This window comes from Zea mays, chromosome 4 (assembly GCF_902167145.1).
Source record: "Zea mays cultivar B73 chromosome 4, Zm-B73-REFERENCE-NAM-5.0, whole genome shotgun sequence".
Lineage (NCBI taxonomy): Eukaryota > Viridiplantae > Streptophyta > Magnoliopsida > Poales > Poaceae > Zea > Zea mays.
In genome coordinates this window covers 224,083,599-224,098,879 of record NC_050099.1, presented here as the reverse complement: position 1 = coordinate 224,098,879, position 15,281 = coordinate 224,083,599, and the positions used below count along the sequence as shown (strand labels likewise).

Sequence of the window (15,281 nt, the reverse complement as noted above, 5' to 3'; positions counted from 1 at the left end):
ATATAAGCCTATCTCAAATTCATGGGGTGGAGGGTGGGAAATGATTTTATGCATTAGTAAAATTTGTTTCTACTCTTTAACTTACATGGCACTCTTCGTCTCACTCCTCTATAGTAAAAATGTAGCACATAAATATCTCCGACATCTTGCTAATAATAGTATACAAATATATCTTTTTATTTTTCTTATTAATAAATAAACCATTACCTAAACTAACCTATAGTCTAGGCATAAAATTAATGTGTGCAGACTGTCACACCCGGATTTAAAGGATAATGATCATAGCTCCTCCTGGGCCACCTGTTCTTCTCCTGTGGGGGGTTTATATATCACAAGTGTGAGCTCACAAAAGATCATAGCTTAACAAGTCGTGGGGAATAATGTGCATGAACTCACCAAAGGTGGGAGTTTATGTGATGTGTAAGGCTGATCAACAATAAGGGTCAAAGCTGAGCATTGCTTTTAATAAGTTGGTCAAATTTTATTAGCAGTTACTAAATGTAAGTGAATACCAAACCATAATAAGAATAATAGAACAAAATTAATAATAATTCCCATGCAATGCAAATGACAAATTAAATTTAGTTTCATAATTTAATCATGCGAGAATCCTAAGCTGCTCATGACCGCGAGCACGGCTAGTATACCAGTTTTACACTCTGCAGAGGTTGTACCATGTACCCACAAGTCATGTTACCCATCTGCCACGGGGTTGTGCGGGCCTCATACACCTCTACCAAGGAAGCGAGGCAGGGTAACACTACGAGGCCTTTACCTAGTTCCACTAGCTTCAGAAAACCTGCTACTTTCTAGGAAAAGCAATGCACCCCCGTCTGACCGCCATAGCAGCAAAATCAACCCAGGAACCTCCCTACACGCCTACTCCCCTACTGTCCTTGCCCCTATCAGGTAAGGTAGTCCTCCACTAGCTTTCCTAGTTAGTCAGCCAAGGGTGTCCCATTCCACCCTTATGGTGGCACGTGTTTCTCAAGTTAAGCTCCATGTTCTAATTAAAATAATGATCTTGACATGAACATAAATAAAATAACAGAATAATTGGAACATGACATAATGTAATATTAACCCAAAACCATATAAAGCAATAGCAAAACTAACCAAATGATTCAGGGCTAAACAAGGTAAAAGGATAACCAGTCTAGGGTGACCTATTGGGTCCCATCAAAATTAAATCTATACATTGATAAGTGATAATAAAGAACATTATTTGGTAAAAAAGTGGTCAAGGGCACAACTTGCCTTCAATGAGCTCCTGCTCAGCAACTTCTAACTGCTGAACACCGGGATCCTCAGCCACTGGCTCTTCTAATCACCACGATACAAACAACCATAGTATAAAGAGGAAATTAACATCACACCAAACATGTATACAAAATACACATTAATAATCTACAAATTAAAATAAGATCATAGGAACAGGAATCATTAATTTTGGAGTTATGGATTTTAAGTTATGAATTTCCAAAGGTTTTACGTATTTGATACAAGATTAATTGAGAGATAAATTTTAATACAGTCTTCATGTCAAAACAGTGGCACTAATTAATAAACAGTATTATTACAAAATTATAGAAACTGGAATGGGTCAATTTGGAATTAGTATGAATTTTCTACGGATTAAACAAGTTTTAATGATTATTTTTACATTAAAATCACTTTCCATATTTATTCATCTAATTTAACTGTCCTCTGGACTGCGCAACAATTACCAGAAAAGGAAGGGTCCCTGGCGCAAGAGATCCAGGACACAGTGCACATTCACACAGGAAGGGGTATCCCACATTCCTGACCGCTGGATCTCCAATGGACGACCCAGATTAGATCAAGACTACCTGAAACGATATGCTATGGTAGCCCTTTGATCCACGATCAACGACACTGGTTTAAAACGTTTCACACCACCATAGATGCGCCAGATCGAAATCCAACGGTGCAAATCCATCCGGGCGAAGGGGTACATGGGATCTAATCTGGACCATAGACTAACAAATCGACGACTCCCGTGGACTCCACATTATCCCGTGCCCGCAGTCGCCGGAGTTAGGCTATGGTGTTCGATCTGATGGCGGTGAGCTTAACGGAGCACAACCAGTAGGTGCTACAAAGACCCATTCCCCACCCTGAGTAGCGCTACACAAAGGAAATAACACCGCGAACCATATGGGTAGTGACTCACCAGAAATAGGTGCGGGAAGAATGGGAATTCTCGGTAATGGCGGAGCCGCGGTGGTCTTCTACCACAGGCAAGCGATTCGATAGGCCCTAGTCGACCTCCGTGCTCCGAAACCCCGTGAATCGGTTCACCCACCCAAGCTTAACCTCCCAGCTATCACAAGATCGCCCCCTCGCCGTCGCCGACGAGTTATGGTGGTGGCGGATCTCTCTCTTTTCCCCCTAGCTTCTCTCTGCAACTGCTTTGCGGTAGGGTTTTAGGGCGGTCGTGGCAAGGACGACCCGGTTATAAGGGCAGGCGGGTAGTTCGGCCGCAGCTGGGGAGGTGGTCGAGGTGCCAGCGCGGTCTTCGGAGGAGTCGTTGCGCTGGTGCATGCCCGAGAAGAGAAACAGTAATGTGCTGAGGCTGGCGAATGGGTCCTGATCGCCAGCGCAAAGAAGACCCACGACTGCACGCGCGAGATGCTGACCAGCGGGTCCCTCATGTCGGCGGTATTTAGGTGCACGCGACGTATAACGTGCAGACTGACAAGTGGACCCTACCAACCAGAGAAAGGGTGCGGAGGTAGCTGTCGGGCAGGGCCCACATGTCAATTGGCAGCACGCGCGGTGGAGTGTTGATGGGCCACGTGGGTGAGTGGGTTTCTCAATTGGGCCGAGCAGTGAAGATGGCGACCCAACAAGTTCTTTTTCTTTTTTGTTTCTTTCCCCATTATTTCCAAATTCAAATTTCAAATTCCCATTTAAATTCAAACTTCGTGGTAATTTGCCTTCTCATTAAATATTCATCTTAGACATGGTATGGTAAAAAAAATTTGACATTTATTTTGTGATAACAAGTGCTCTCCTTCTCAAATTCTAAAATTCCAATTTTAAGTCTTGGCTCCAATTTGAACATTAAGGTCTTTCTATAAAATTTTATTACTAACATATGCACACACAAATAAAATCATCAGCATGATGCACATATTGTTTTAGGTGTCATTAGTTAATTAATGACTTTTGAAGTGTTGATTCACATGTTATAATAAACAGAGGCAAAAACATGTATGTAAATCAACTATGTTTCCATTTTACATTTTTTGGTATTACAGAGACATTGAATGCTTATAATTTACATAGACAGAGAATAACCTTATGAACATTAAAATTTGAATCATTCAATTTGGAGTTCATATGCAAAAGTTATGAAATAAACAAGTTTTGGAACTAAAAACCCTAAATTAGGTCTAATTTTGTGATTAATTAAAAGGTCATGGGTATGTTTGCAAGAATACAGGGGCCTGCACGTGAAATAGAGGGACGACGGGTTGGTTTTCGGAAAACCAAGGGTCTCTTTAGCAAAACCGCCGCGCGAAGGGGTACGAGGTTCCCTCAGCCATTCGATCCACGATCGACGACCAACATTAGATCAGGCGAGCGGGCGGGAGCACCTGATAGGTGGGCTCAGGGTGGTTTGAGGCACTGACACGCAGGCCCATATGTCAGCAGTATGCCGAGGACACGGGGCACGCTGGCCATTGGATCGCAGATCGACAGCTCTGGTTTCACGAGCCGCGCGAACCATTATTCATGAATCCAGGCCGTCAGATCAAGACTAGGCGGTTAGGATTGGGCGCGAGGGGTTTAGTCTCCTCCGGTTAGCCAGGGGCGACGCACTCCACGAACACGGTTGTGCCATCGCTGGAGGCGAGGCAGACTGGAGCTTCTAGGGCACTGGGGGTTGGTCTAGGTAGCCGGAGTGGTTGTGGAGAACTCGACAAGCACTATGACGAGGTTTGGGTGGCGAGCACGGGACTGGGATGGGTAGACGGCGGAGGGGGACCCTCGGGCAAACCCAAGGCTACTCCGGCGAGCAATACCCGTCGTGGTGGGAGTTAATCTGACGCTCTTCGGCCGACGTAGGCTCCGGGGAGAGGGTGGGGGTGCTTTAGGCCTGAGTTCAGGATCGGGGAGGGGTTGAAGTGGCCGGACACCATGAAGACGCGGCGCCGACGAGGGGCGACTCTAGCGAGCCGAAATTTCCCACGGTTAAGCGGAATTGGCACACAAGAGAGATAGGGAAAGGTCACTTACCCAGAGACGGCGCTTGGGGCACCTTGGCATGGCGTGAGGGGGCTCTGGTTGGCCGGACGTCGAAGAATCGCAGCGGCGGCGAGCTCCGACCTGCGCAGGGGAGAGGTTGAGCGCGGACCTGGCAGTGGAGTTGAGGAAAGGGGAAACCACTGCGGGTTCCCGGTGCGCCAAGCTCAGGTGAAGCTCACCGTGGCCAAAGCGCCGACAGAAGTCCAGCGGCGACGGTAGAATGGCGAAGCAACAACGGGGGCGCTACGGCTCGGTGAGTGCGAGGGCAGGGTGTAACACCCTGAATTTGGGGGTATAAAATTTCTTGCTAATTACCAACCAAATTCAGGTGTTACACTTCTCTCTCTCTCTCTAGTTTCACTCTCTCCTTTTCTTTTTTGTAGAATTAGTTTAATTAAGGGAAGGATTATTTATTTTATTTTGTCCAAAACATATGAGTCATGAAATGTTGCATCATGTTGAACTCCAAATATTCTTTGAATTGTTGCACATGTTTGATTTGGTTTGAATTTGAAACTTGATTTGAATTTGAATTGAAAACCCTAGAGAAAATAAATAGAAAAACAATTTGAAATTTCCTGGAAAATAAAAAAACAATTTCAGCCCAAGTCAGCCCATTAGGCCCAGCCCCGCGCCCGCGCACCCTTTCTCTCTCGCTGCTCTGTGGGGCCGATCTGTCGGCGCCGTTTCTTCTCCGCACGCGCGCTCTCTCTCTCTGCCTCGCGGACCCCGCCCGTCAGCCCCTTCCACGTCCCTAACCTCTCGCCCACGTTCCCCCGTCGTGGATGCGCCCACGACCGTGCGTTCTCCGCCACTTCCTCACGCCCTAGCCCCTTTAGAAGCCCGCACATCGCTCGCCCACTCCCCCCGCTCATTTGCGCCCTCAGCTGAGCTCTTTCGCCCCCTCTCTCGCCCTGCGCACGCGACCAGCCGGGTTCCGCCGCCGCTCACCAGGGATCATCACCGTTCCGCAACCACCATTACTCCCGCGTCGCGCCCATTCCCTTGGTAAGCTCCGCCGCATCACCCACAGCTCGGGACACCCTTTGATTCACCCTTTTCTCCTCTGGTGTGCCCGATCCGCGCTCACTGGAGCACTTCTTGTGCAGCCGGAGAGCCGCCGCCATCGACCCGCGTCCTCGCCGCGCCCCAGCTTCCTTCCGTCGTTCCAGGGACTCCCCTCAAGGTAACCGTTCTAGCCCCGCCCCTATTTTCTCTTGTCTCGCATTTATCTACCCGTGATTGCTCACTGGAGTATCTTCCGGCCCGCCGAGGACTCCCCTCTGCCGTCTGGCCGCCTCACCCCCGTTCAGACAAAACCGACACTGCCATAGAGTTCACACAACCCTTCCCAAACTCTCCAGCTACCTGAACCGACCCTTCGCGCCCTAGGGGGCCCAGTCTGCCTCGCCTCCGGCGATGGCGCCGCCGCGTCCACAGGGAGCGCCACCCCTGGCTTCTCGACAGAGACAAAAACCCCCTGGCACGCATCTAGACCACCCAAATCCAATCGGACGGTCCGATTTCAATTAAGCCAGAACTAATCCCGACCGCCCGATCTGGATCTAACCGTTCCCCACTCTCCCCCTCACCCGCACCCTGTGACTGGGACCAGCCGGTCCGACCGTCTCTCCCCAAGCCGCTGATGCCCTTGGCCCGCTGGTCAGTCGTGCCCGCATTCGCGCGCGTGCGCCTATTCGGTCAGATCTAATCTTGACCGTTGATCGCTGATCCGATGGCCGAGAACACCCCGTACCCCTTCGCATGTAATTTTAACTAAAGAGACCCTGAGCTTTCGAGCAATAGAACTCGTCGTCCCTAGTTTTCGTGCGCAGACCGCTGTGTTCTTTTAAACAGCCCCTGTGCTTTTAAATAATTACAGAAGTATACTTATTTTCATATTTAAAACTTCAAAACTTGTTTATTTCATATCTTTTTCATATGAACTCCAAATTTAGTGATTCAAATTGCAAAATGTTTATAGGAATATTATCTGTTAAAATAAATTGTGTCCATACACAGTCTGTACACTTTAATTTTATACCTAGACTATAAGTTAGTGTATGTGTTGAATTATTCACTTAATAAAATAAATAAAAAGAAACCCTAGGGGTTAATGGATATTTAATCTTATGAGATTAATAATGTGCAATATATGAATTAATCTCTAGTTTAACTTTTGAGTCTCAATAAAATGAATAGAATTAGACTATGTAATTATGGACAACACTTAGGGGGTGTTTGGTTTGAGGAATCACTTCATCCAAAATATGGTGGTGCATCATGGGTCCATTCCTCAAATTTGGTGGGATGACCCCATTCCTCATATTAGTACTAACTAACTAACTATGAGGAATGAGGTGATGATGAATCAACTCATTCCATTCCACAAACCAAACAAAAAAATGAGGAGTGAGAAGATGATGAACTAGCTCATTCCTCAAACCAAACAGCCTATTAAAGAATAATCAACTCCTAAATGAGATTGGCTCATCTTATAGTTTGATCTCCTTTTTTAATTAATACTTTACCTTTTGAGATGTGTTCCAATGTTTGTACATGATTGATGTGTTGTTCATTTGTGATTTACCAAATGTATTGAATGCATGATCGCTTTATTTAGACAACGAGCAGCCCGTGGTCCCTGAGTGTGTTGCCGAAGATCTTCCTGAGCAACAACCTAGTGAAGGCAAGTGTCCTCAGACCTATCATGTCCTATTTACTTTATAATTCACTATCCCGCATTACATTATTTAAAACTTAAGGATTGACTAGTCTGTATTTACCTTATCCTTGTTTACCTTTTTGGGTTATCATGGTTAGCTTTACGCTATTGCTTTACATTAATCAACGAACATGTGCAGCAGGTGTCGAGGGAGGTCGCGTGGACGCTGGAGTGGTCGAAGGTGTATGACTCGAGGCAGGTGTGTGCGTCCGTGATGTAGAGGAGGCGCCAAAAGTAGTCCTAGGTCGATGTTGGCGTCCCTGCAATTCCTTCTCTACAAGCATAGCAAACTGGAACAACTTGTTGACAGTATTAAATTCTTTGTAATCCACAATGTCCTGAATGTCACGCCGCAAACCTGAATAAAAATGGCAAAGAGCGTCCTCATGTCCCTCTACTATCCCACAATGTTGCAATCCCTTCTGAAGCTCAGCATAATAAGCTTGAACAGATTTATCCCCTTGCTCTAAACGCATCAATTTCTTACGCAATTCTCTATGATAAGATGGGGGAACAAATCTATCGTGCATAGCTACCTTAAGATCTTCCCAAGTCGTAGGTGCTCTACCATCCCCAACTAGACCAGTCCACGAGACAATAACAAAATCTTTAAATTCACTAGTGGCTTGTCTAACTTGATGTGGTTCAGGTACAAGGTGGGCAGCAAATTTCTGTTTTATCATCATCTCCCAATCAAGATATCCCTCAGCATCATAATGACCCAAAAAAGATGGTATAGAAAATTTAATCTTAGCATAAGGGTCGTCAGGAGCACGGTTGTTATTACCTTGCTGGCGGTGTTGGTGTGGCATACCTTCTGTGTTTTGATGAAGACGACGACGTAGGCGCAAATCTCTGGTGGCCGCTTCATCATAATTACCTTCTTCATCAAACACCGCATCATCGGGAAGTCGTGGACGAGGAGGTGGTGGTGGCGGTGCTTGTTGTTGCGTCTCCAACACAGCAAGTCTGTCGACGATCTGGGACAATGTCGATCCAGCCTCTCGTAAGTCTTGCCAAGGTTCATGTCAATGAAGGCATCATGCACTGACTTGTGGACCGTCTCCTCCATTTGCTCCTTCAGAAGCTTGTTGTTTGCCTCAAGATCTTGGTGGCTAACACATTCATCAAAGTTTGTAGGGATCCTTGCTTCTTTTTCGTCACCTGCCATCGAAACACAAAAACAGGAAACAAACAGTGATGGTTATCCCTAATAATTTCACTACACGCTCCTCTCAGGTGAAACACAGGAACACGCTCTAATGTATCTTACCAAGCTCTTACAAGTGTCTGACGAAATACAAGCAAAGGATGGTACAATCGGAGGCTGGTTCGTGATACTTACCAAGAGGTAGTGAAACCACGATTGCAAGGTCAAATCTGTATTGATCAGAAGATATAGTATGTGGAGCTGTAGGACAGGCACATAATGTATGTGAATGTGGAACAAAATCGAGTGCAGATGTGAGCGAAGTTCAATAAATATCCAAAGCACAAGTCACAATTGCTGGCTAAGAGATGTATCCGAGTCGTATCACAACAAGTTGGAACAAAGAACAATGGAAATAGCAGAATGGCGGTACCGTGAATATTGTACTCGCGAGGCCAAAAAGGCACTAGTAGGATTCACCGGTGATTTTGTTTTTCTTTTTTGTATGATTTTTTTGATATTTTTCTCAGCACAAGAAGCAAAAAAATAGGAGCTACACCAAGTTTCACCTAAAACAGAGATCAGATGTGGTCTACAGAAAATGAGCAAGTTCTCTGAAAAGCGTGCAAGATCTTTGACAATTTTTTTCTTTATTTTCCTGAATTTTTGACAATTTTATCGAAACCAAACAGGCTGAAGGCGAGTTTGGCTGGCCTCAGAATGGTGTCAAAAAGCTCCTATAAAAATTTCAGATTTTTTGGACACCCGAGCGAAAAGTTATGCCCGGTTTAAGGAAGGTACCTCAAGTTATGTTTTTGGAGGCACGACTAGAAGGCGACGGTTAAAGAAAAATTTCCTATCTGCAATCACAGCGATTAATGGGGTGGATCGACTTGTGATCTGGGTAATGGTGGATGGGATAGCGGCGCATCTGCAATCTATCTAGGGCTGGCGCGGCGGCGGCTAGCGAGGGCAAGTCGATTAATGGATGGATCGACTTGTGATCTGGGTAATTGTGGATGGGATAGCGGCTAGCGAGGGCAGTTGAACTACGACGAAGATACACCCTAAACCAGCAACACGACTCGACCACGGACACGAACTGAACAAAGCCAAACTGAAAACGAAATTGCAAAGGCTAAACAAGGGTTCTAGGACAGCGGAAATTTTTTTGTATGGCAATTATCTGGAGTTATAGGATGAAAAAAACCTAAACTAAACTAGGGTAAGCCTGATGGTAATACCTGAGTCTTTGAATACCACTTGATAGGAACGGGGGTGCCCGATCTTCCGTCAGGTGAAGGTAACTATCGATTTGGTGGAGATGTCACACAGACGATCCGACTTCCAATCAACACGATTAGAACCCCGCAATCGCAACACCACTTCTCATCTGGTTATCAACTGTGCACTGCGCGATTGACCTCGCCACGAGGGCTAATTCCTGTCTGAGAATCAAAGACACAAGCAAGAACAAGAAAGAACACAATCTAGAATATTGCGGATGAAAGATTAAGCTCACAAGTTGGGGTCTCACAAACCGATCTACGGCGACTGTTCTTGACAGATCTAAACTTAAGCAAAACCCAACCCTAATGTGGTGGCGGCTGCTGAATAAATAGAGTATTAGGGTGTGCGTGACCCCTGGACTCGCCCCTAATGGGCTCCGACGCGATACACGGCCCAACGGCCCAACAGACGGTGTCGCAGCACCAAAACAGAATCTGAACGCTGACTTGTTTCGACGATTCCCGTTGACTCCGAACGAATTTTAGGGTGGAACCAGTTGGGTTGGTTAGATAATCGCCTTATCTTTCCAACCATATCAAGTCTGTCACAATCAGAGTCCGGATGCATCGTGGGCGTCCATTTTAGTGCAGACTGGTCCTGGAACCCGAGATGGAGTCGCAGCCGAGTCAGACTTGATCTCCTTCCTATTGTGGGCGCCCTTGCTGTTCCTCCTCAACACCTAGGCCGTTCCCAAGTCCTTGCTGGTCCTCGCCAAGGTTCCTAATCATCAAAACATCCATGGCCCCAAGCGTAAGCTCTAAAACATAATTGACTAGGGCAGAACGTACCTGGAGAATTAGCTGTCGTGCACGCGATTGTGTTATCGGTCCATTCATTGTATGTATAGAAGTGGTGTCCTCATCATCCTTCGTCTTTCGAAGCATTATTTCCCTAAGGATACAACGATCTTCGGACGAAGGTCATGAAGAACGTACCTTCATCATCACAGCATATATTAATGAAAGACGAAGCGTATGAAACATGAGAAATAACATGAATAATCATATGATATCGTTAACATATCTTTTATTATATAATCATGAATGAATAAGAACAATATTGAGTTACATTTCTACCTTCGGCTTGACAGAAGGCAAAGGTACAAGCGTGACGCACGAGCGAATACAAGTCAGCGTGAACAGTATGTGGGTACTGTTCATCTATTTATAGGCACAGGACGCAGCCTGTGTGAAATTACATTTATGCCCTTCATGTTTACTATTGACTTAAGAACAATCTGTCGGGGACTAGATAGCCTTTTCCTCCTTAAGTCCGTTCCTTTTTCTGCTACTGAGCCGAAGCTCCCTTATGCATAGCTTCGGCGCTGGTTCAGCCTTCGTTCTGACCCTGCTATCCATATCGTGTATAGCTTCATCTCGAGTCCGAAGGTTCCTGCACATATATTATGCTTGGGAAACATTGTTAATCATGTTTTTGAGGACCTTTGGAAGATGAAGGCCCCCAACAATAGTAATAAAACTTGACTAGATAAAAGCAACAGCTTAACCTTAACTCCACATACAACTAGTCCACTTTAGCCAAACGGGACATTTGCTGAGTATGTTGATGTGTACTCACCCTTGCTTTACAAACCACCCCACCCCAGGTTGTCCACACTGTACTCAGTGCTCAGGAGGAGATGTTGGCAACATGGAGGACTTCGAGGAGTTTCAGGACTACGATGAGTTCTAGTTTATCTTAGTGGCAAACCCCCGGTCAGCTGCCTGTGTAGGCTTATCCTCTACGTTTCGTATTTCCGCACTTTGATATTAATGTTGAAGACTATGGCTATGTATTAGACTTTGTGGATGTCTTGGACATCTTGCTGTAATTAAAGTACATTTCCGCTATTTACTTTGAGCATTGTGTGATGATGTCCAATTATGTAATCGTTGTGTATGTGAGTTTCTGATCCTGGCACGTACATGGTTCGCATTCGGTTTGCCTTCCAAAACCGGGTGTGCCACAGGGAGAGTGCGAATGTGAGGCAGGGGCAAGCTGAGGGAGTGTGTGGGGTCTTCACCTAGCGCTCGAGTGATGTGGGCGGGTCATGGGGACGTGAGAGCGGGAACACGCCATGGGCACGGCGGTTGCAGAGGAAGGGGACAGGTCTAACGGGAAGGGCCCGCGAGCCAGCGAGAGCGTTTGCGCGCAAGCGCGCAACAGAGTTGACGGGGCGGTCCCACTGGGCAGGGAGAGAGGAGGCGAGCGAGCGAGCAGGGCGCGATGACGACCACGGGGCGGCTTTCCCTTTTTTCTTGAATTTCTAATCCCTTTTCTTTTCTTTTCTCTATGGATTTCAAATCAAACTCAAACCGAATTTCAAATTCAAACCAATTCAAACATGTGCATCAAACAAAAGAATAATTTAGGCTCAGCATGATGCAACATTTCATGACTCACATAGTTTTGACAAAATAAATAATTAATCCCTCACATGTGTAACCTAATTCTAATCAAAAGAAAAAGAGAGAAAGAGACAAGAGGTAACACTTGAATTTGGTAGGCATTTAGAGAAGAAATTTTATACCCCTAAATTCAGGGTGTTACACTAGCTTTCTATTTACCATGTCCTTATTTACCTTATGGGTTGGGATGTGATGATTAGCTTAAACGCTAGCGCTTGAACTTTGTCACACCCAGATTTAAGGGCAAACCTGTGTGCGTCTCAAATATGTGCTAGGATCAAGTCTCACACATATGATGACTCATGGTATAGAAAATAATGTCAAATAATTATTACATAATAGGATTTCTATACAAAATAGCTAAATAAATAAATCATATGATAACAACGATCCTCCGCAACCATAGTTGACTAGGACATGACGACCTAGACCTCTCTGAAGTCATTGTAGCATCCTTCATGTTCCTCTAGCAGTACCTATTCTTGACCTAGTGTGATTTTAGCAAGAGTGAGCTCACATACGTTCATGGCTCAGCAAGTGTGGTGAATAATGTACATGAGCTCACATACACTGGGGGCTCATGTGTAGTGTGAGGCTTAGCAAGAAAAATGGTTAAGGCTGAGCATTACTTTTAGTGTTGGTCAAAATTTTATTAGCAATTACTAAGTATGAGTATATACCAACCCATTTAAATAATTGATCACAATTAATAATAAATCCCACAATGCAATGCAAATGACAGGTTAAGATTAATTCCATAGATTACTCATGTGAGGGTCCGAGCCACTCTTGACCATGAGCACAATTGATATATTAGTTTTACACTCTGCAGAGGTGGCACATCTTTACCCACAAGTCGTGTAAAAGTTTAGAGAACTTTGCACCCAACCACCCATGTGCTAGTCAAGTACAATACCACACTACCGAGGTGTGGTGGCATAGGGACGCTATGAGGCCTTTGCAAAGTTCCACTAGCATGAGAAAACCCGCTACAGTTTTAGGACGAAGGTAGCATATGCCTTTTTCCACGATATGTAACTCCATTGCAGTAAATACAGCCAGCATTATACTTTGTTGCGACCCTTCCTCGCTGGTCGCTTTCGGGAAAGGATTATCCGACACTAGCTTTCCTAATTAATTGGCCAAGACTAGAGCCATATAGTCCTTGTGGTTGCACTATTGTCTCGGGTGGTCGCTCCATATACAATTAAACAATATGATCTTATCATGCATAATAATAAAGCCAACAATAATAAATCATAATCGCACATGAGTGTGAATCATAAGTAGCATTAATCTAGAACTAGGTAGAGCATTTGTCACACCATAATTTAGGGGGCAAACCCAGGCGTGAATCAAATGTGTGCTAGGATCAAGTCTCACACATATGATGACTCATGCTACAGAAACGAATGTCATATCTTTAATATATAATGGAGTTCTAAACAAAATAGTTAAATAGTTACATCATATGAAGACAACGATCCAACAACCATAGTTGACTGGGAGACAACGACCTAGACGTCTCGTGAACTCATCGCGGCATCCTTCATGCTCCTTATCTTGTGGTACCTGTTCTGGACTTAGGAGGATGTGAGTACAACAAGGGTGAGCTCACATACGTTCATCGCTCAACTAGTTATGGGGAATAATGTGCATGAGCTCACTTACGATGGGGGTTCATGTGAAGTGTAAGGCTTACCAAAGGACATGGTTAAAGCTGAGCATTGCTTTTAAAGTTGGTAAAATTTTTATTAGCAGTTACTAAGTATTAGTAGATACCAACCCACATAAATAAGAGATGAAAATTAAAAATAACACCCACAATGCAATGCATATGACAAATTAAGTTTAGTTCCATAAATTACTCATGTGAGGGTTTGAGCCACTCATGACCGTGAGCATGACTGATATACCGGTTTTACACTCTACAGAGGTTGCACATCTTTACCCACAATTCGTGTTACCCATTTGCCACTTGGTCATGAATCCAATACATCTCTATTGAGGAGACGAGGCAGGGTAGCACTACAAGGCCTTTACAAAGTTCCACTCGCTTCAGAAAACCCGCTACGGTTTCTGAGAAGGGCAATATAGGAATCCGTCGTCCAAAAACCATCTGTCACACCTGGTTTTTGAAGGCAAACCGAATGCGAACCATCTACGTGCCATGATCAGAAACTCATGTACATAGCAATTACATAATTGGACGTCATCACACAATGCTCAAAGTAAATAGAGGAAAGGTACTTTATTACAATAAGATGTCTGAGACATCCACAAAGTCTAATACATAGACATAATCATTAACATTAATATCAAAGTGCAGAATATGAAACGTAGAAGATGAGGCCTTCACAGGCAGCTGACTGGGGGTTTGCCACTAAGAAAAACTAGAACTCGTCGTAGTCCTGGAACTCCTCAAAGTCCTCCATGTTGTCAGCATCTCCTCCTCAACACTGAATACAGTGGGGACAACCTGGGGTGGGGTGGTTTGTAAAGCAAGGGTGAGTACACATCAACGTACTCAGCAAATATCCCGTTTGACTAAAGTGGACTAGCTGTATGTGGGGTTGAGGTTAAGCAGTTGCTTTTAGTTGGTCAAACATTTATTACTATTAATAGAGCCAAGTTTTAGTAATAAACCCAGTTATTACCCAAAAGTACTCCCTCCAAGAGGAAATACCTGAGATCAGAATTATAACCAACATTATTATTAACCATCATCATAAAGTAATCAAAGTTCTTCTAATCAAAGAGGATCCCAAGGCTGCTCTTAACCATGAGCTCGACTGATATACCAGATTCTAACACTCTGCAGAGGTTGCACACTTTACCCACGAGTCGTGATCCCTTCCCAGCCTGGGTTGTACAGACCCGATCTTCACTACCGAGGTGAATGGCCAGGGATACACTACGTAGCCTTTACAAAGGCTCCCCTGGTGCATAGCTGCTCGTTAGGTTTTGCCAGTCGTACAAACGCAGTACACCTCCCCAAGGTGGGTGACTAACAAAACCAAATCGAATGAACCTCTGCACCCCCCTTGGCAGAGCGAGAACCACGCCCCAGCCCCCATTGACGGCCCTCAGGCAAAGCCAACTACACCCCAGGTTCATCTAATTAATCATCCAGGGCATCCCAATCCACCCTCATGGTTGCCCTGTTATCCCGGGTGGTCACTCCATGAACAGGCCCTTATGGAGAGGTACTCAGGAAAATGGCCTGAGTCCCCTAAATTATCACAATATCATCATCAGGATAACATCGTCGTATCATAAATGTTCACATCATGTTCATTGATTAAGTTGAAGCAATAGCATAAGCTAACCATGATAAACCCAAAAGGTAAACAAGGATAAGGTAAATACAGACTAGTCAATCCTTAGGTTTCAATAATATAATGCGGAACAGTGAATTAAAAATGAATGGGAC

At 44.9% G+C, this 15,281-nt stretch overlaps 1 protein-coding gene across 3 annotated transcripts in view; it reads left to right on the top strand.

The window, feature by feature from the left end:
* Window positions 1-7,450, top strand: part of LOC100502149 (uncharacterized) — a 29,288-nt gene extending 21,838 nt beyond the window's left edge. The window contains exons 6-7 of one of the 3 annotated variants that reach the window (XM_008679513.3): window positions 6,899-6,964; window positions 7,143-7,450. In XM_008679513.3, coding sequence (XP_008677735.1) covers window positions 6,899-6,964; window positions 7,143-7,189 — 113 coding nt within the window. In that variant the 3' untranslated portion in view covers window positions 7,190-7,450. Of the gene's footprint in view, window positions 1-6,898; window positions 6,965-7,139 lie in introns of all 3 variants that reach the window. The other 2 variants (XM_008679514.3, NM_001196627.1) reach the window with 2 other exon arrangements.
* The last annotated feature ends 7,831 nt before the right edge of the window (window positions 7,451-15,281 follow it).